The sequence below is a fragment of the Hipposideros armiger genome, unplaced genomic scaffold, assembly GCF_001890085.2.
Source record: "Hipposideros armiger isolate ML-2016 unplaced genomic scaffold, ASM189008v1 scaffold_27, whole genome shotgun sequence".
NCBI classification, from domain to species: domain Eukaryota; kingdom Metazoa; phylum Chordata; class Mammalia; order Chiroptera; family Hipposideridae; genus Hipposideros; species Hipposideros armiger.
The window spans coordinates 2,201,494-2,221,732 of NW_017731377.1; the positions used below are offsets into that span (position 1 = coordinate 2,201,494).

At 39.9% G+C, this 20,239-nt stretch overlaps 1 protein-coding gene across 2 annotated transcripts in view; it reads left to right on the top strand.

Annotated features, from left to right (window-relative positions):
• The first annotated feature begins 2,778 nt into the window (after positions 1-2,778).
• The window catches only part of MSRA (methionine sulfoxide reductase A), a 375,212-nt gene continuing 357,751 nt past the window's right edge, over positions 2,779-20,239 (top strand). The window contains exon 1 of one of the 2 annotated variants that reach the window (XM_019636164.1): positions 2,779-3,186. In XM_019636164.1, the coding sequence (XP_019491709.1) occupies positions 3,054-3,186 (133 nt within the window). In that variant the 5' untranslated portion in view covers positions 2,779-3,053. The remainder of the gene's footprint in view (positions 3,187-20,239) is intronic. The other variant, XM_019636163.1, reaches the window with a different exon arrangement.

Sequence of the window (20,239 nt, forward strand, 5' to 3'; positions counted from 1 at the left end):
CTTTTAAAGCAACCTGATCTGTATACCAACTAAAACCCAGGATTAATTTTGGAATAAAGTATTAAGTGTTCTTGTCTCCAAGGGGCAAGGTAGAGCCTTAACCAAATGGAAAAGAAACTTCTGCTAATCTAAGTCAGGGTTTTGGCCCAATTAAACCAAATACGTACCCACAAAATACTTAATGTGAGCCAATCCAGTATGAGATATTAGGGAAGAGAAGACATGGTCCTGCTCAGCGCTGAGTTACCTATTTCTAGATTGTTACATAAGACAGAAATAAGCTTCTGTTTTGTTTAAATTGCTGTATTTTGGGTCTTTGTTATACCAAAGACGATGCTTAGACGGCATCCTAAAGAACATACATTGTTAGAATTTGTTGGAAAACTAGAGAATAATCACAAAAATGACAAATTAAAGCAGCGTATGCCCAATGGGGACAAAAAAGGCTCTCTCAGTGTGGAGAAGCTCAGAAGGGATTAGGAGAGTCTGAAGAAAAGGAAGTTCTATGGTGAAAATGGTATTGAAGGCAGAAATATTTAATTCTCTCCTCAATAGACAAACACAACTCAATGTAACTTTTCTTATCACTATTCTGATAAATGAAAAAAATGACTCCGTTTTATGAAAAAAAGCTTTGAAATTAATTAAGGTATATTTTGCTTTAAAAAATGTTTATTTTTAAAAATAATAAAAGTAATAGCCATCAGAACACTTTAGAACACTAAGAATGTAGAACATTTTAAAACAGAAGTTTAAAGAAAGTGAAAATCAGTAGATAGCTACCCTGAACAACAAACTGCAAACATCCTTTAAAATTGTTCTAGTCTTCAGTGGGTGTGCAAGGGGAGGTACCGTATTTTGCTGTGAATAATGCGCACTCATGTTTTTGGCTCAAACTTTCAGGGAAAAAATCTTTTAATTTTTTAATTCAAATTTTTATTTGTTTACATTCAGGTACTTGTTTTTTTGTATTATAAAGGAATTTTAGCATTTACTGTTTAACATATTATGGTACAAATTTTATGTAACAAATAATTACAAAATACAAGATACAAGGTACAAGAAATTTTGTGTACCGGTAACAACAAATTTATGATATTTGCACATTTTAGAAGGCCAAGAACTCTTTGTTGTTGCAAGTTCGTCTAAATTCAACAAAACCAATTATCATATTCCATGGTATTGTTTTGCATACGGATATCGTTATTGATTTCTAGAGTTACACTTTTAACTGATAAGCATAAATAAAAGAATTAAAAACATTCATATAGATACGGAATTAGCGGTACCCATGTATTGTATAATGCGTATCCTTATTTTTCCCTCACAAGTTTGAGCCAAAAAAGTGCACATTATACACAGCAAAATACGGTATATGCGGTTTTATACATACCACATAGCACATATATACTTAAGCTACTTCCCCCCATACTTTTAAGTGCTTTTTCACTTAATATTATATACGTATTCTTGACATGAAAAATTCTTCAGTTCTTAGTTGCCAAGTATTCTAACATGTTTAATTTCACACAATCAATCACAAAACAGAAAAAGCAAATCAGTATGTATCAATCGGCAGTCATTAAAAAAAACCTAAAAACACCACATAGTATTTTCTTTGACAGAAGATCTTACTTTTGCAAATGCTTAGCAGCAATTGGGCCTTCACAAGCTTAGAAGGGACACTCTACAGCAGCGGTTCTCAACCTGTGGGTCGCGACCCCTTTGGGGGTCAAACGACCCTTTCACAAGGGTAGTATAAGACCATTGGAAAACAAAAAGATACTTACATTACGACTCATAACAGTAGCAAAATTACACTTACAGAGTAGCACCGAAAATAATTTTATGGTTGGGGGTCACCACAACATGAGGAACTGTATTAAGGGGTCACGGCATTAGGAAGTTTGAGAACCGCTGCTCTACAGAGTGTTTTTGGTAAAGGCCTGTAGAGGCTTCTTTGTATAATCTCATGGTAAAAACAAATAAATCCAAATTAAAAACGGAGGCAAATAGCCCAGAGGAAACGTAAATTACAAAACAAACACTTTAATCTAAGTTTAATGTTACATGTGCGGCCATATTCTATAATACAGCAGGACTAATCCCCCGTCCTCCTTATATTACAGTCCCGACCACAGGAAAACAAAGGAAGTACCTAAAACTGTGAGGAGACTGGGTCAAAGCCCTCTGTCTTGCCTTCATCCGAGACTATCGACCCATATTGGCAGAGTATTTGTGTAAAACCAAAATTTCACATATGGAACTCCTGTCACCCACCTGGCTCCACCCACTTTATTTTTGGGGTTAAAAATTTGTCACAGTAACATGTTATCTCCCATGATTTGAGAAACAAGAGTGATCCAACAGCACCATTACGTTCACTTAAACTGTTAGTGGTAGTGTTATCACTTTGCTCCTCTATTTTCCCCCTTGTAAAATGGGTTTATCAATGTAGTATTTATACGTACACGTATGTATGTGTGTGCACATAAATGACATTATATTGCATTGTCTTCCCTATCCTGAGCTTTTTGAAAATTGTGCTTAGTTTTCATTTTGGATAAATACAGTGCCAACCTTTTTGACAATTCATCATTACAGTGGAAAAAGACAACTTTCTACCTGTCTGTAAGGTAGGTCGTCTTGTATCTTACTGGGCCTGCGGAACAACTGCTAAGGAGGTTGTGAAATTGGAACGAACTTAAAAATCAAAGGCCAGGCATTTGGGGTTTTTTTTTTTTTGGCTCCTGATGCTTTACGTACTTTGTACCGCCATTAATACATTTGTTCTCAGCCTCAACTTTGTACAGGAGCCACAAAAACTCGCCGATGTCTCCAGAACCCGGCACTGCCTCCGGGAGAGAACACGCCCTCAGTTATAACCCATGTGGCGGGCGCCTTAGGTAACTTCGATTCCGGGGCGGCAGCGGCTCAGTGCACACCGGTCCCGACGCCAGGCGCCAGCAGTCTAGTGATCGCCGGTCCCGCAGCTGCGGCTCGGCTCTCAACCTCGCCGTCCCGCCGGCGGCCCCTCTGCCAGCGGCCCGCCCATGTTCTCGGCCACGAGGAGTGCTCGCCAGCTCTTCCACAGCTTTTTTCCCGTGAGGATGGGCGACTCCACTTCTAAGATCATCAGTCCCCAAGAGGCCTTGCCGGGACGGAAGGAGCCGATCCCCGTAGCGGGTAAGGACGCGGACTAGCGCGGAGGGCGCGGTAGTCGGTGCTGCGCACGCGCGGTTGCGCCCGGCGGCTGCGCGTCCTTCGCCAGCTGGGAAGAAAGCTGTGGGGCGGCCTCCGCAGGGCTTGGGCTGGAGTCTGCGCAGGCGCGGAGAGTCGCCGGCGGGGGAGGCGGTGAGGGGGTCCTTCCACTTCCTTTGTTTAGCTTCTCGCTCCCTAAAACACACAAGCGCTCTGACGGAATCTAGTATGCTGGTGTAACTCATCTAGAGTGCAAAAACCCTAGCGGCCCCAAACTTTGGGCAGGAAAAGCCCTGACCCGGTTTCCGCCCCTTCTCACAGGTGGGCGCGCTCGCAGTCCTGGGTTCTCTGCCTCCTTTCCTTAAAAAGTTTTGCATCGGCCGCTGGGGATGCCGGCCACTTGCAGCTGTGGTGCTGTGTTGTGTTGTCAGTAGAAGCAGTGTAATGATACAGAACGATGAAAACTGTAGTTTTGAAATGGCATCTCAGTCCCGTGTTCTGGTTGCAGGACTCATCCTCAGGCTTCCATTATCTTCCAGGACTGCCCAGTTCCCCCCAGTTGGCAGGAGCTGCCCCGGCCCAGTGTTCCCGCGTCTGCCCATGTAAACCAATCGTGCGGCCGTTTCTGTTTTAGAACTGGGCTTCCCAAACTTAAACATAAGTTTCCGATCTTATACCAGTACTTTTGGAACATACAATAAAAGTGAAATGCTAGAAAAGTGATTGCGTGCTTTGGATACCCAGTCATGTTAAACTACTCTAAAAATTTCTAAAGCTCAACTCTCCATTTCTGTTGTAGACGGGTATATGCACTTTGCAGACAGCTCAGGTCCACCAGCCCCAGGGCGGTACTTGAAGTACGATTACCTTGGTGCAGAGTTTCTCAACGTGTGGCCCCATCAATTTGCCTTTTAAACAAGCCCTCCAGGTGATTTTAATGCACTCCATAGTTTGTAAACCACCACCTTAGAGTTGTTGGAGGATTACTGACGATTAATCTTTTACATATGGTTCACTGTGAAGATAGATCCTGCATTTTAAATTTCCTAGGAATTCTAATATTTTTTCCTTAAAGAATTGTTGAGTATATATAGGAGGAGGTCACAGTGAGGGAATGCATATCATGTACAACATTCAGTAGGAGATTGGAAAAGGCAGAGGGTTGTTTGGATTTGAGGCAGTTTGGAAGCTGTGTGGCCCGTTTTTTATTCACCTACATTAGCAGTTCTCTTTCCTGTGTCCACCATCACTTCGCCTCCATCTCACCACCAGCCCTAAAAGTTTGTTTTATTTTTAACTCAAATTCAGAGAATGAGTTTTGGGGGGGCGGGCGGGGGGCGGGGGAGTCCACATTATCTTTATCTCTAAACTATATTTAACCCAATTATCTAAACTTTACTTACCTTAAAAATAAATTCTCTTTTACAAACCAGGATTCATAAATGGTTATTAAAGACAATGCTTTCTTAATGTTGAACTTCCTCAGCTTGTACTGAACTTTCTGTTTACACACTAGTGTCTTGGATATGCCCCCACTAGACGAATAAACAAACAACCCAAAAACTCTTGATCACAATTTCAAATTGGCTCAAGATCAAGAATGACAATTTTAGCTCTGCTTTATCTTAACCAAACTCTCCCCAGTTAATTTCCCAGTACATAAATGACACTTTTGGTAAAAGATTAACCAACATGACAGAAACCAGCCAAGGATTTGTTTTTCATATGCATATGTTATTGGAGAGTGGGCCCTTCTCAGTGCAAAGTCTAGGTCCTTGGTAACTCCAGCAAAGAATTGAACTGAGATGCCAGAGAAAAGTAACTGAAGAAAGTTTATTTGAAGAGAGTACATTTCAAAGAAGTAGAAGTAGGCCCGAACAGTAGAGAATGGCTCAAGGGCCCATTATTAGAATAAAAATTACATTCCAAAGGATTTGGAGTGGGCTACACGCAAAAGCGAGGCTCAAAAGGCTCAAAAAAGGGAGGAAGAGGTTCAAAAAGGGGAGAAGCGGTCAAAAAGGGGGAAGGCATCAGAAAAAACGGACTTCCCAGGACTTGTAGTTTTTATCTCCTTTTCTCTAGAATGAGCTGTTCCCCTCTGGGCATCGGACCACTTGATTGGCACCCGTAATTGTCAACAGGACCCATTTGTTTTAGGAGTAGATAGTTACAATGAAAAGAAGTTTTGGGTGGAGAGGGGAGGTCACCCTGGAGGTCACATCCTGTAGGACGTGCAGGAATGAGGCCCAATGCCTGCCTCTAACTGCTTGCCTAGTTTTCCCCTTGAGAGATGTGATCTCCATAAAATCTCTATGGGAAGCTGAGGGACAGGAGGTCTCTTCTTCTGTATCTGCTTCCTGCTGGGCAGGGGCATGGAACTGTCCCTGTCTATTGGGGGTTCATGGAACTCTCACCCTAGCTGATCTCAGATGAGGGGAAGGGGTCTTGAGCTCCCCCTGGAAGACCGCGCTGGCTTCTTTGGTTGTGACTGGCTGTCTTGCTGGGGTGTCATCTGTATCCCTAAGGCCCTTGAATGAGGAGAAATAGATTTTAATAAATCTGTTAGCTCTACAATCTACTGTTTAGGATTCAGAAACTGATTTAGAAAGCAATTAAGAAGCCGGGGTGGAGGAGGGGGAGGTCTTTAGCCTAGGATTCACAAACCGGTTAGAAAAGTAATCAAAACCAAGAGCTAAGGAACTAAGAAACTAGGGAGGAGACTTAACATTTCTATACTTAGCATTCTTATAGGAAAGAAAACTTAAAAGTTTCTCAGTAGTGGGTGTGGGGGAGTGGGGGCGCTACTCAGTTGGCCGGTAACACATATAGTGACCCTGTAAAACCTCAAGACCTGGTTCTAGTCCAGGCTCCTCTGTCTCTTCATATAGCTGTGTGTATATCTTCTGTACCTGGACCCGTAAACTGCTTTTTTTGGTGTAGGGCCAAACTTACAATGCATATGTCCTAACTGTTCAGCTGCTGTACCCTCCCCTCCCTTCGTACCCCCTCTTCGTATCCCCCCCAATATTTAAATTTTAGATTGTGGCCTATCGGGTCTCAATTCCTGGTACTGCTTGTGCCTTGACAGGTTGCTGAAAGTTCTGATTGACCCCAGAAATGGACAATGTTACCTCTTTGTTGGGTTTTGGTGGTTGTAATCTTGAAGCTTACGGACTTAATATTATTGTTTTGAAAATTAAATTAATCTTGACTCCAGTCTCCAATCTGTTTAACAGCTCTTCACTTCTCTATATTATCTCTATGTCTGTTGTGATTTGCACCCTGATTCTCTCAGAAGTTTTGTGACAAAAGCATCCCATTTTGATTTTAGAAGACAAGGCCTGTCTAGTGCCTTTAGCTCAGCCTACCATGAGGTGCACACTATTACCAAATACTTTTGGGTGAAGGTTACTATCTAGGCTTTAATCCTGCATTTTTTTAATATGCTTAAAGAAACTTATACTCTTTTATACACTGTGACCTAGTAATAGATTTCTACTTTGCAAGAAGGTAAGATTCAATCTTTTAAATTCCTTTAATATTTACTTTCTCCCAGGCTACCTAAAATGGATCAAAACATGAATAGGCCTACTTTGGGTGATTGGGTAAAACTAAACCTGGACTAGACTGCTTCATTTGAAACACACTCTGTTCAGGACAGTGGTGGGTTCTGGACAGCACTGGCTGGATAGCAGGTACACAGCACTTTGCCTGATCATTTATGTGGAGGTGGTTTTGCTGTGTTTCAGTGCCTGGCTATAAAGCAATGCTCAGAGAACTTTGGGGGAAAAGGGGAATTCATGCTTGTTGAACTGGATTGGTGGGCAGTTAGTTGCTAGAGATGGGCAGGAGGAGGAAGGCTTATAATTAAAATCTCAGAGTGCCTCCTGTGTTGTTCAAATGTAAGTTGATTATAGTTAAAACTGATCTTATTTCCAAGTATTAATATGGTAAAAGCCCAGCTTTTATTTTATATGGCACTTTTTTTCCTCTCGGAAACATTGCTAATCTATTTTTTTTATGAGGTATTTGGGATTTGGATATATTCAAGATAACATTGACAGCTCCTATTTAATCTTTGCTTTTTTGGCTTTCTATAGTATTCACTGCATTTATTACTGTGATGCCTTTTCTGGGGCAAGGAAGAGATATAGCACACCTGCTAAAAGTATACTCTTTTAAGAACTTTAAATATAAACAGAAAAACAGTAGAGCAATATAAGTAATCCAAAAGTTGGCTCTTTGAAAAATAATTGAACTGCAACAATAAATTTATATTAGCTAGTCTACAAAAGGAGAAAAGGAAGAAAGTAAATACACAAGATAAGAACTAAGAAGGGGGAATAATGGAAATATAAAATTTAAAGAATCATAAGGGACTATTTACTCAACTCTTTGAAAATAAGTTTGGGCCGGCCGAGTGGCGCGATGGTTAAGAACTCGCTTGGGATGCCAGAGGGCCCCGGTTCGGATCCCACATAGGAGGGCCAGTGACACTGCCCTCCACAGCTAAGATGCTGAACAACAGCTCAACCTGGAGCTGGGCTGCCATGAGTCGCCAGCAGTGGCGTAGGCTGCAGTCCCTGTGGCAGTGGGTTGCCATGGGCTACCATGTGTAGCCAGCAGCCAGCGTGAGCGGCCAGCAGCCGCAGTGAGCGGCCGTCCAGAAGCCGGCGACTGATCTGCCTCGCCAGAGAAGAGCACAATGATGGTGCCAGCTTGGGCCAGTGAAGCAACGACCTCCACAACTAGATTGAAGAACAAAACGACAGCAACTTGTCTGTTCCCCTTCCCCCAATTCCCCAGCGCTGTTCCCCTCCCTGCAATTCCCCAATAAAAAAAAAAATTTAAAAAAAAAGAAAAAGAAAAAGAAAATAAGTTTGAAAAATTGGATGGAATAGATAACTTTTTGGAAAATATAATTGACCCAGTCTGACCCCAGAAACAAGTAGAACAATCTAAACAGATTGATTTTTCTAGAAGAAATAAAATTGTCAAAGAGTTGCCTCCTCCCAAAACATTGTGTCCAGACAGTTTTACAGGGGACTTCTACTAAATATTTAAAGAGCAGGTAATTCCAATACTATTTATTTATTTATTTATTTTTTATTGGGGAATTGGGGGAGGGAATAGCGCTGGGGAATCGGGGAAGGGGAACAGAGAAGTTGCTGTCCTTTTGTTCTTCAGTCTAGTTGTGGAGGATGTCACTTCACTGGCCCATGTTGGTATTGCGATCATTGCGCTCTTCCTGGCTGAGGCAGATCAGTCACCAGCCATTGGACGGCCGCTCATGGCGGCTCACGGCAGCTCACACTGGCTGCTGGCCATTCACGGTAGCTTATGGCAGCCACTGCAGCCCCACTGCAGCCTATGCCATCGCCAGCGGTTCACGGCAGCCCAGCTCCAGGTTGAGCTGTTGTTCACAATCTTAGCTGTAGAGGGCGCAGCATCACTGGCCCATGTGGGATCTGAACCGGCAGCCCCCCTGTACAGAGCTCACGCTCCCAAGCCAACACTTAACTAACGAATGAGCCACTCAGCCGGCCCATCCAATACTATTTAAACTGAAATAATTGTTAAATTGTTTTTAAGAAGTAAGTATAACACTGAAGCCAAAATTGGTAAAGATTGCACACAAAAAAAATCTTATGTATGAATATTGTTGCAAAACTGCAAAATAAATATGAATAAAGAGAATCCAGTAATGGGATAGAATGCAAGGGAGGGTTAATATTAGCAAATCTGTTAATATAATTCATCATTTTATTGATCTAAGGAAAAATGATATAACTATCTCTCTGGATGCTGAAAAGTTGCTTGACCAAATTGCTCAACCATTCTTGATAATAACATTCAGAGATGGCTACTTCCTTAACCTGATAAAATATACCTATTTCAGTCCAAAGGCCAACATGATGCTTAATGAAGAAACATTAGAGATTTCCACTAGAGTCCCAATCAAGGAAGAACGTAGAGGTGGTCCACTCTTGCTCAGCCTAGTAGCAGGTGAGCACTATTACTAAATACTTTTGTTGTTAAGCGTTACCGCTAAGCTTTAATCTTACCATTTCTGTGTTCTTAAGAAAATTTCCGTTCTTTTATAAACTGTAGGCTAGTGGATTTTCCACTTTGCATGAAGGTAAGATTCAAACCTTCAAACTTTTTTAATGTGTAATTTTTCCAAGGCTGCCTAAAGTGGATCAAAGCATGGCCAGGCCTACTTTGGATGATCAATTATTATTTAACATGTTTTATAGGTGTTAGCAGATGCAGTCAGACAGGAGAAAGCAATTATTGGGTTGTTGGAAAAGTCATGACATATTTTTTCTGTTTTCCATTGCAAAAATGCGTCATGACTTTTCTGACAATCCAATAGATAGATGTACAGATTGGAAAAGAGAAGGTAAAACTAACACCATTTGCAGGTGATAAAATTGCGTATCTGAAAAACGCGAGAGAATTTAATAAGGCATCCGGTACACGTATACTTACTAGGCAGAAACCAATAGCTTTACTCTATATAAACAACTTGTTAGAAAATATAATGGAAGAAAACACCCTGTTTATAATAGCAACCAAAAAAGTTAAAATTTTGCAATAAAACTTGGCAAGAAATATGCAAGACCTATGTGAAGAAAACTTTAAAACACTACTGAAAAATGCAAAAGAAAACTTGAACAAGTGGCAAGACTTACCAAGTTCTTGGAGAGATGACTCAACAGGAAACATATGTATCAGTTCTCCCTAAGTTAATTTATAAAGGTAACGTGGCTTCTATTAAAAATACTGACGATATTTTTGTTTTGTTCTAGAACTGGACACACTAACTAAAAAATTCATATGTAAAAGTAAACAGGAATAGTTATGTTAACTGTAAAAGAAGAACAAAGGGGAACAGCTAAGACAGTGTAAAATTAAGTTTATTATTTAAACAGTGTAGTACTTACTGGTCCATGAACACATAGGTCAATGGAGCAGAATCGAAAGATCAGAAATTCTTAAATACATGTGGGAATGTATTATATGATAAAGGTGATATCTCAGATCAGTGGGGAAAACGTAGGATATTCAACAACTGGTTGTGGGACAACTGGGTAGCCCGTAAAAAAAAATAAAAATCAGATTTGCACTTTCCATCTTAAACCAAAAGATATATGATGATAAGAGCTCACACTTATTACGTGCTCACTGTATGCCAAGCACTGTAGTAATTACTGTATACTTACTAATACATTTAATCCTCACAGTGACCCAATGAAATAGTAACTATTATATTATTTATTTATTTATTTTTTAAGATTTTTATTGGGGAATTGGGGAGATGGGAACAGTGCTGGGGGATTGGGGAAGGGGAACAGACAAGTTGCTGTCGTTTTGTTCTTCAATCTAGTTGTGGAAGACGTTGCTTCACTTGCCCAAGTTGGCACCATCATTGCGCTCTTCCCAGGTGAGGCAGATCAGTCGCCGGCTTCTTGACGGCTCACTGCTGGCCGCTCATGCTGGCTGCTGGCTACACACGGTAGCCCATGGCAACCCACTGCCACAGGAACTGCAGCCTACATTGCGACTCACGGCAGCCCAGCCCCAGGTTGAGCTGTTGTTCAGCATCTTAGCTGTAGAGGGCAGTGTTCACTGGCCCTCATATGTGGGATCCGAACCGGGGCCCTCTGGCGTCCCAAGCGAGTTCTTAACCATCGCGCCACTCGGCCGGCCCGAAATAGTAACTATTATTATTCCCTATGTGTAGATGTGGAAACTGAGGCCCCATAGAGGTTAGGTGACTTATCCAAGGTCATAGAGCTACTAAGTGATGGTTCTGAATATAGGCAGTTTGGCTCTAGAATTTGTGATATTAACTATTATATTGTGTTTCCATTTAGTTCAATGTAAAAAAACCGAAAACAATTTAAGTATGAGAAAGGGAAAATTCCTTTATAATCTTGGTGTGAAGAATGCCTTTGTAACCATGACTTGAAAATCAGAAGACTTAAAAGATTGATTAATTAGATAACATCAAAATCAACATTTTCTGCAGGCAAAATTACCATAAGCAATTTCAAAAGACAAACTGGGGTATATATTTGTAACTCATAGGTGAAGGACTAGTCTCCCTAATACATTAGAAGCTCCTAGAAATGAATAAGAAAACACCAACATCCATTAGAAAAATAGGCAAAGGTTATGAACAGTTTCCAGAAAAGGAAGTACAATTGGCTCTTAAACATATAAAAAAGATGCTCAGCTTCACTCATAATGAGGAGAATGCAAATACCATTTTTCATTTTTCAGATTGGCAAAAATCCAGAACTTTGATGATACACTCTGTTGCCTTAAGGAAAAAGGCACTCTCGTACATTGCTGGCGAGAGTATAAATTGGCTCAACTCTTAGGGAAGGGAATTTGGCAATATCTATCAAAAATTTAATTGCATATACCTTTTGACCCAGGAATGCAATTTCTGGGAATTTATCCTACAGAACACTTGCATGCGTGCCAAATGATGACTGTACCAGGGTATTCACTGCAGCTTTGTTTGCAGTAGCTAAAGATTGGAAACAACCCAAATGCCCATCAATAGGGGCTAGTTAAATAAATTATGGTTTGTCCTCACAATGGAATATGCAGCTGTAGAAAGAACATGGAAAATCTGTGTGAGTGGGTATGGAGAGATTGCCAAGATACAGTGTTCAGTGAGAAAAAGCAAGGTCAGAACAGTGTTCTATAGCATGGTAACTTTTGTGTGAACAGGGAGGAACGTAATATGTATACACAAAGAAACTTTGAAAAGATGGCTGAGAAACTAGTAGCTGGCGAGAGAGCTATGCAGTGAGCTGAGGGTGGGTGGGAGACTTTTTGCTTCTTGGTTTTTGTAAAATAACTTTTGATTCTTGTCATGTGACTGCTTTATTGAATCAAATAACTCTACTTTGAAGATGATCCCTCTCTGTTGCTTGTAGTCTAATTGACCACCTTTCGATCATCTTTTGTCATCCCTATTTCAAGTTCTTTTTTTTTTTTAACTTTGCTCTCTTTTTCTTGTCAAGTAGCTCTTTTTTTTTTTCCTCCCCAACTTGCTTTTGTAATCAAAATCTACATTTTGGCATGATTTAAAAATCTAAATTTAGAGGGTGGAATTGGAATAAGTTAACCCAAGTCATTTTACATTTCATAAATATTCATTTTTATTGAAGCAGCAATTGCGGTGGCATCACTTATACAAAGAAAAGATCTTTGGGGACAAATTCCTTCCACTATTATGTAGAAGGCATTATGTGTATTTCTTTTATTTCAGTGATGTACATAGACTTTTAAAAGAAAATGATAGAAAACAATTTTCCTCTTAGAAAAAATTTTCCCCAATGTGTGATTAATTTCTAAATTGTAGGACACAGAAGTATAATTTCTCTTCTTCGCATCCTGTCTAAAGCTCTTCATTTTCTGCTGTTTCAGAGCCCTCAGTGTTTCCCTGAAGTCCCTGGAATAAGGGTATTCCGTACCTCCCACGATCTTATCCTTACTTCAGCCTTTCTTCCCACGGTGGCCCTACAGAACTTCACCATAGGGGCTAACTGGGTTTCAATGTTTTGCTTCTGGAATTGCTCAGGTGATTCTACCCTGGATTCCACATTCCTATCTTTTCATTTAACCATTCATTAAATGTCTATTGGATACCTGCTTAGGTAAAATACTGGGTTTTCCATATATCCTTATCATAAGCCTTCCTCAAAACTTGCCCAGTTTGAATTCCCTTTCTCCCGTAAACCCATCTCTTTCCTCTCTGACCTAAGTGATTCCTTTCTTTTCCACTGGACAAATAATTATGTACTGTTTTATGAATCCTTCTATTGGCTCTTGCATTGTTGCTTAGATGCTTTGTTGCTACCCAAGTTGTTAAATCTGTGTCTCATTTCCCTGTATGAGGGTTAGCTCCCCAGAAAGATGGCTGCCCAGAAGAGGAGCTATGTTTCCACTCCTGGAAAGGAGGGGGCCAGGCTGTGTTCGCTACTTATTTATCCTCTAGTCTATTGCATTTCACAAAGGGCACTACCAACATCCGTCACTTAGTATGATTTGTGGATGTCAGGTAGTGTGTGGTTCATGCCTAAAAACAAAGACCAAAACCAGGGTCTCTTTGTGTGACCATCGTGGGACCAATGTGACACAGAGAATAGGTCACCTTTTGTCAATGGGGTACATACTCTTATATGTTTTCCCACAAGTAATGATGGATTTGTACTGATTTCAGAGTTTCCTCTCAATCACACTCTGGCCAGTGGTAAACTTTCCTATGGGCCAGCATGAATGGTGGGGAGCCACTCATCTTTAAACCTCTGAGCAGGGACTTGCTAGGAATCTGCAGCAGAGGTGGGGAAAGAGGCGTTACACTCAGCACGATCCATGTGGGACCTTGACCTGCTACCCTCAGTTCAGGGGTCACAGTGTGCCTTGCCTCAGGTTGGGGATGGAGGGGAGTCAGGACAGCTGAGGTGAGGAATGGGGGAGGTTGGTTGGCTGAGGAGACCTCAGCCTATATCATGAGCCCCAAGAGAGCCGGTAGCCTCGAGGCCCTCAGCAAGGACCCGAGTGGAAGCCTCTTTGCTGAGCTTGGTCCAGCCCCTTAATAGGCCCCAGTGGCTTGCCAGCCATCACAGTGCTTCCTTGGCAGGTGGTCAGCACCCTTTCCCTGCCACAACAGCTGGCTGGCCCTGCCATCCTGTGCCAGGCAAAATAATGGAACTCTGGTGAATTCCACAGAAGATGGTTTTGAGGTGTCATTGTATGATGAATGGAAGCTGTGGGTCGTCTATATCCTCTTCTTTCATCTTTCTTCCATCATAAATTCCCACTTTATCAGAGAGGATCACAATATGTAATGTTTTGTGAAAATGTAGCACTAGACTGCGGACTGCTTGAGGGCAGGAATTGTTTTATTCCCTGTGCCTGAAACACAATAGGCTGACAATATATATTTGCTGAATGACTCCAGTATATTATGTTGTGAGCTCTTTGAGAGGTGGACCCCTCTGAGCAGTCTCATACATAATAGATATACATGTATTATGTATTATGGCACATAACAGATAGTCAATGAATGTTCACGTAATAGAAGAATGGATTGACGAAGAGAGGAAGGGTAGGGGTTTGGGGCCTTGGGATTGCCATTGTTTGCTGATTTCCATGTTATTTATTTATTTATCTATCAATCATACCAGAAAGCTTTATTAGCTGGACAGAATTTCTGTAGCCAAATGGAAATGTATGTAATAAGGACTGGGCCATATTTGAACAGTGGAATGCCAGTCCTCCCTGTTACATGAAGGCATTCTCTTTATCTGCTACCTCCTCTCCTTCCTGTATTTCAGAGCATCAGCCCAGGCTTGTCTGCCCAGAGCTATAGTTACGTCACATTTCTAGTGGGCCATGGGTTTGTTGTCATATAGCTCTTCAATCATTTTAACTTGTATCTATCTCCCTTACCAAATTTTAAGCCAAGAGATGGTAAGAGGTTGGGAGTGTCTGAAAAAGGTGTGTCTTAAGATATCTGGGAGAGCCAAAACTTACCTTTGAATAAGTGGAATTGGCATTTGCTGGTGTTACCCCCTTCTTTGTCCTTATTTTACTGCTTTACACTTTCTACCCTTCTTCTCATTGATAGCTACCTTCTTCCATTCCACTCTTGCCTGTGGTGGGAACCTGAAATCTATATCTCATCTTGCAAAAGTTCCACTTTTCTATTTCCAGTATTTATAGGATGTGTATATCCTGCTGTAACCCCAAACTCTGGTCTAAAACCAAACCTGCCATTTTTCCTTCAAAACACTGGATTCATATTTTAATTTCCCATTTCTGCCAGTGGTACTGTTATGCCACCAGGTCCCCCAAACCTTAGCTGCATTCATCTTTGATCCTTCCCTCTTTATTTAGTATATTCCTTCTCCAATAGTCTTGCTTGATCAGGTAATTCCTGATTGACTGGTTCAAGATTTCATTTCTGGGAGAGCTGAAACTGTAACTAAGTTAAGTCTTGCTTTGGTGACATGGGATTAGCATAAGCGACTCCATTTTGGGCCTGGTATATATATATGTGTGTGTGTGTGTGTGTGTGTGTGTGTGTGTGTGTGTGTGTGTGTGTGTGTGTTTACCAATGCCAAATGCTTGATTTTTTCTTGACCAGAGATCGCCATATCCGCTGAGTCAAACTGGAACCTCTTCTGTAAACCGGGTCTCTCATGAAAGGTGGAATAAGGTTATTGCCTTTCATAAAGAAAGACATGGCTTCTTACATTTATGTAAGACTTCTGTATCATTTTGTGTGAGCATATCTACAGTGTTTCTCAGCATGCTATATTTTTGATCCACTAGCTTGTTGAGTAAGTGTATTAAATTTGCATTATAATACAGCCAAGACTGGTAATAGTTGAAACTGGAAGAAATTCAGAGCTACAATATTGTTTCAATGAATATATTATCATTATATTTTAAAAAAAATGAAGAATAAAATTTCGAGACATTGAATGTCTTCCCAGAGCATGTATATAAAATGAACTCTTTTGAAAGTGTTACCATGGTAAGGTAATAACATTAGTGTTGAATTTTCCTCTGTAGCTTTTTCATCTTTTACCTTTGATTTTTATTTTTTTTAATTTGTAGTTTACGGTGAGGTAATTTATAGTTGGCTTAGGTCAAATACAATGTGAAAACCAAAAAGCATTGTTCGCATGAGGCCTAAAATGATTTCTTTGGCCAACTGAAAAAGATTTGATATTTTTAACAGATTTTACCCAAAAGGCAAGAGTCATGAAAATGAAATATTGTGAGGGAATTCATAGCTTTCCAGCTGGAGAAAATGAAACAAAGTAAAAAAAAATCCTGAGTGTACTGTAGTTAGCAGATGAAAAGAAAACCACGTTAGAGTTTGCAGAATGGAGTAGCCAGCTGTCAAATAGAGCCCGGGAGAAAACAGGGCATTGCTGAAACCCTCCATTTCCTTATCTCTTCGTAAGAACCAATTCGTGAAGAGCTACGTCACCTAGCAGTAAGCCCTCTGCAGCAACTCCTGCTGGTCCCTGAAGTTCCTAGCTAACTACTTAACATTCCTCGCACACCGAGCTGTGTGCACTGGCATGAAGAAATGCCGCACCGAGCCCCCACTCCCCGCACCGAGGGCTGCAGAGGACCTGATAACAGCTGAGCTCACCCCGGGTCTCTCCCTGACAACCTGAGTCTGGTTGCTGGGGAACCGCAGCCCTCCAAGAGTAGAAATTGCACCCAACTGCCTTTGAATGTAAAAGAGGTTTGAGGAGCTCCTCGTAGATAACTTTTATTTTAAGAAATTAAAAAGAAATTCTTTTCTTCTTCAAGATGATGCTCATACTGTGGAGCTCTGTGGATATATTTCTGTAAGTGAAATAAAAGGGAATAATTATTTTCTAGTGAAAATTAGGAGTTGGATGAATAAGATTATGTCAGTATGCTGCAGTAATTTTGGGGAAACACACCTGATTTCAGGACACTAGGCTACATAAATTTAAATATGAATCTCCAGGGGTAAGATATGAACCAAGGCCTTTCAATAAATATAAGGATGGGACTTAAGCCTTAACTATTTTGGTTCATTGAAAATCCTCAATTATTACTTTTTCTTTTCTTTTCTTTTCTTTTCTTTTCTTTTCTTTTCTTTTCTTTTCTTTTCAGAATAAGGAGATTCACGAAAGAGTGGAAGCCTACGCTTCATTTTATGTATATATTTGCTTTGGAACTAGTAGGATGGTTGACAAACAAAATTAATATGATTTTTAAAATGAGGATTCTCTATTTACACTGTGTGGTTGCATCAAACCAATTTGAAAGGAACCTAATTGGAACCAAAGTGGTCTTTGCTCCCAGTCTTTAGTTTCTCTCCTGAGTGAGTCTCACTGCTCACTTCTCACTTCCCTCGAGTGAGCTGTCCTACCTAGTCTATGCCGAGATGGCTTCTCGGGCGTTAGGGCCTTTATTACCTTCATATTTTTGCTCAAAGTTTGATCTGTAAGTTTTTAATCATTTTAATCTTCTTCTCCCAACTTTCAAAGTAACCAGTGTCCAAAACCAAGACAGCATTCAATACCTTTCTCCATATTCATAAAATCATATGCAAACACACATGTTATTTATTGTTGGGGTTTATAAAGATGGATTAACTTATATTCTCTTTATCTCACTTCATAGTATACCCGGGAAATATCTCCAAGTAGGCTGGTATATCTTAAAATATTCTTGTAAAAAACATTAGTAGACTTGATTTTTAGAGCAGTTTTACAGTTTACAGAAAAATTGAGTGGAAAGTTCTAGGGTTCTTGTATAAACCCTTCCCCCTCATTGCCTCTATTATTAATATTTTGCATTTGTGTGATACATTTGTTACAGTCAATTGCCAATATTGATACATTGTTATTAACTAAAGTCCATACTTGACGTTAGGGTTCATTCTTTGTGTTGTATATTGTGTGGGTTTTGACAAATGTGTACTGACATACGAGTATATCTTCCATTACAGCATCATACAGAATAGTTTCACTGCCCTAAAAATCCTCTGGCAACCCCCTGGCAACCACAGATTTTTTTTCGCCCCCTGACAGCCACGGTTCTCTTTACTGTCTCCACATTTTGCCTTTTCAAAAATGCCATATATTGGGCTGTTGGAAAAGTCATGACATATTTTTCTATGTTTTTAATTGCAAGAATGCGTCATGACTTTTCCGACAACCTAATAGTTGGAATCATACAGTATGTAGCCTTTTCAGATTGGCTTCTCTCACTTAGCAATATGCATTTAGGGTGCCTCCATATCTTGATAGCTCTTTTTTTTTTTTTTAGTGTTGAATAATATTCCATTGCCTGGATATGTACTACAGTTTATTTATCCATTCATCTACTGAAGGGCATCTTGGTTCTTCCCAACTTTTGTCAATTGTGTTGTAAAGCTTCTATAAACATTCTTGTACAGGTTTTTGTGTGGACATAAGTTTTCAACTCCTTTCGGTAGATACAAAGGAGCATGATTGCTGGATCAGATGGTATGAATATGTGTCCCACAGTGGTTGTACTATTTCCCATTCTCACCAGCAGTAGAGTTCCTGTTGTTTCACACCATAGCCAGCACTTAGTGTTGTCAGTATTTTGGATTTGAGCTATTCTAATAGGTGTGTAGTGATATCTCATTATTGTTTTATTTTAATTTTTAAATTTTTATTAAATTTATTGGGGGTGACATTCGTAAGTAAAATTATATAGGTTTCAGGTGTATAATTCTGTAATACATCATCTACATATTGCATTGTGTGTTCACCACACAAAGTCAGTTCTCCTTCCATCACCATAGATTTAATCCCCTTTATCCTCATCTACCACCTCTCTCCCCCTTACCCTCTGGTAACCCCTAAACTGTTGTCTGTGTCTGAGTTTTTGTTTGTTTGTCTTGATCATTTGTTGCTTTCAGTTTTATATCCCACATATGAGTGAAATCATGTGGTTCTTGACTTTTTCTGTCTGATTTATTTTGCTTAGCATGATAATCTTAAGATCCATCCATGTTGTTGTAAATGGCAGTATTTTATGTTTTCTTACAGCTAAGTAATATTCCATTGTATATATACACTACATCTTCTTTATCTAGTCATCTGTTGAAGGGTGTTTCCATGTTTTGTCCACCATGAATAATGCTGCATTGAAGATAGGGAGGGGTACATATATCTTTACGGATAAATGTTTTCAGATATTTTGGGTAGATACCCAGAAGAGGAATTGTTGGGTTGTATGGTAATTATATTCTTAATTTTTTGAGGGGCCTCCAGACTGTTCTTCATAGTGGCTGTACCAATTTATTTTCCCACCAGCAGTGTATGAGGGTTTCTTTTTCTTCACAACCTCTCCAACACTTGTTATTGTCTTGTTGATAACAGCCATTCTAACAGGTGTGAGGTGGTATTTCATTGTGGTGTTGATTTGCATTTTCCTAATAGCTAGTGAAGTTGAACATTTTTTTGTGTCTCTGTTGGCTATTTGTATGTCTTCTTGGGAGAAGTGTCTATTCAGGTCCTCTGCCCATTTTTTAATTGGATTTTGTTGTTGTTGAGTTGTATGAGTTCTATATATTTTGGATATCCGCCCTTTATTGGAAGTATTATTTGCAAATATTGTCTCCCATTTGGTTGGTTGCCTCTTTGTTTGGTTGATGATTTCTTTTGCTGTGCAGGAGCTTTTTAGTTTGATATAATCCCATTCATTTATTTTTGCTTTTACTTCCCTTGCCTTTGAGGTCACATTAATAAAATCCTCTCTGAACCTAAGGTCCGTTAGTTTGGTACCTATGCTTTCTTCTATGCAATTTATTGTTTCAGGTCTTACATTTAGGTCTTTGACTCATTGTGAGTTAATTTTGATATATGGTGACAGATAGCAGTCTAGTTTTATCATTGTTGTTTTAATTTGCAGTTTCCTAATGAAATATGATGGGCATATTTTTATATGCTTATTTACCTACTGTATATCTCTTTAATGAAGTGTTCATGTTTTTTGTCCATTTTTAATTGGATTGTTTTTCATATTGTTGAGTTTTAATAGTTCTGTGTATATTTTGGATAACAGCACTTTATCAGATGAGTATTTTGCAAATATTTTTTTCCCAGACTGTGGTCTATTATACTCTTAACAATGTCTTTTGCAGAGCAGACATTTTTAATTTTAATGAAGCCCAGCTTACCAGTTTTTCCTTTCATGCATCACACTTTTGGCATAGTATCTAAAAAGCCTTGCTAAGCCTATGATCACCGATATTTTCTCCTATTTTACTTTCTAGAAGTTTTATAGGTTTGCATTTTAAATTTTGAGTTAACTTTTGTGAATGATTTAAGGTCTGGATCTAGATTCATTTTTTTTTTTAAGATTTTTATTGGGGAATTGGGGGGGATGGGAACAGTGCTGGGGAATTGGGGGAAGGGGAACAGACAAGTTGCTGTCGTTTTGTTCTTCAGTCTAGTTGTGGAGGACGTTGCTTCAC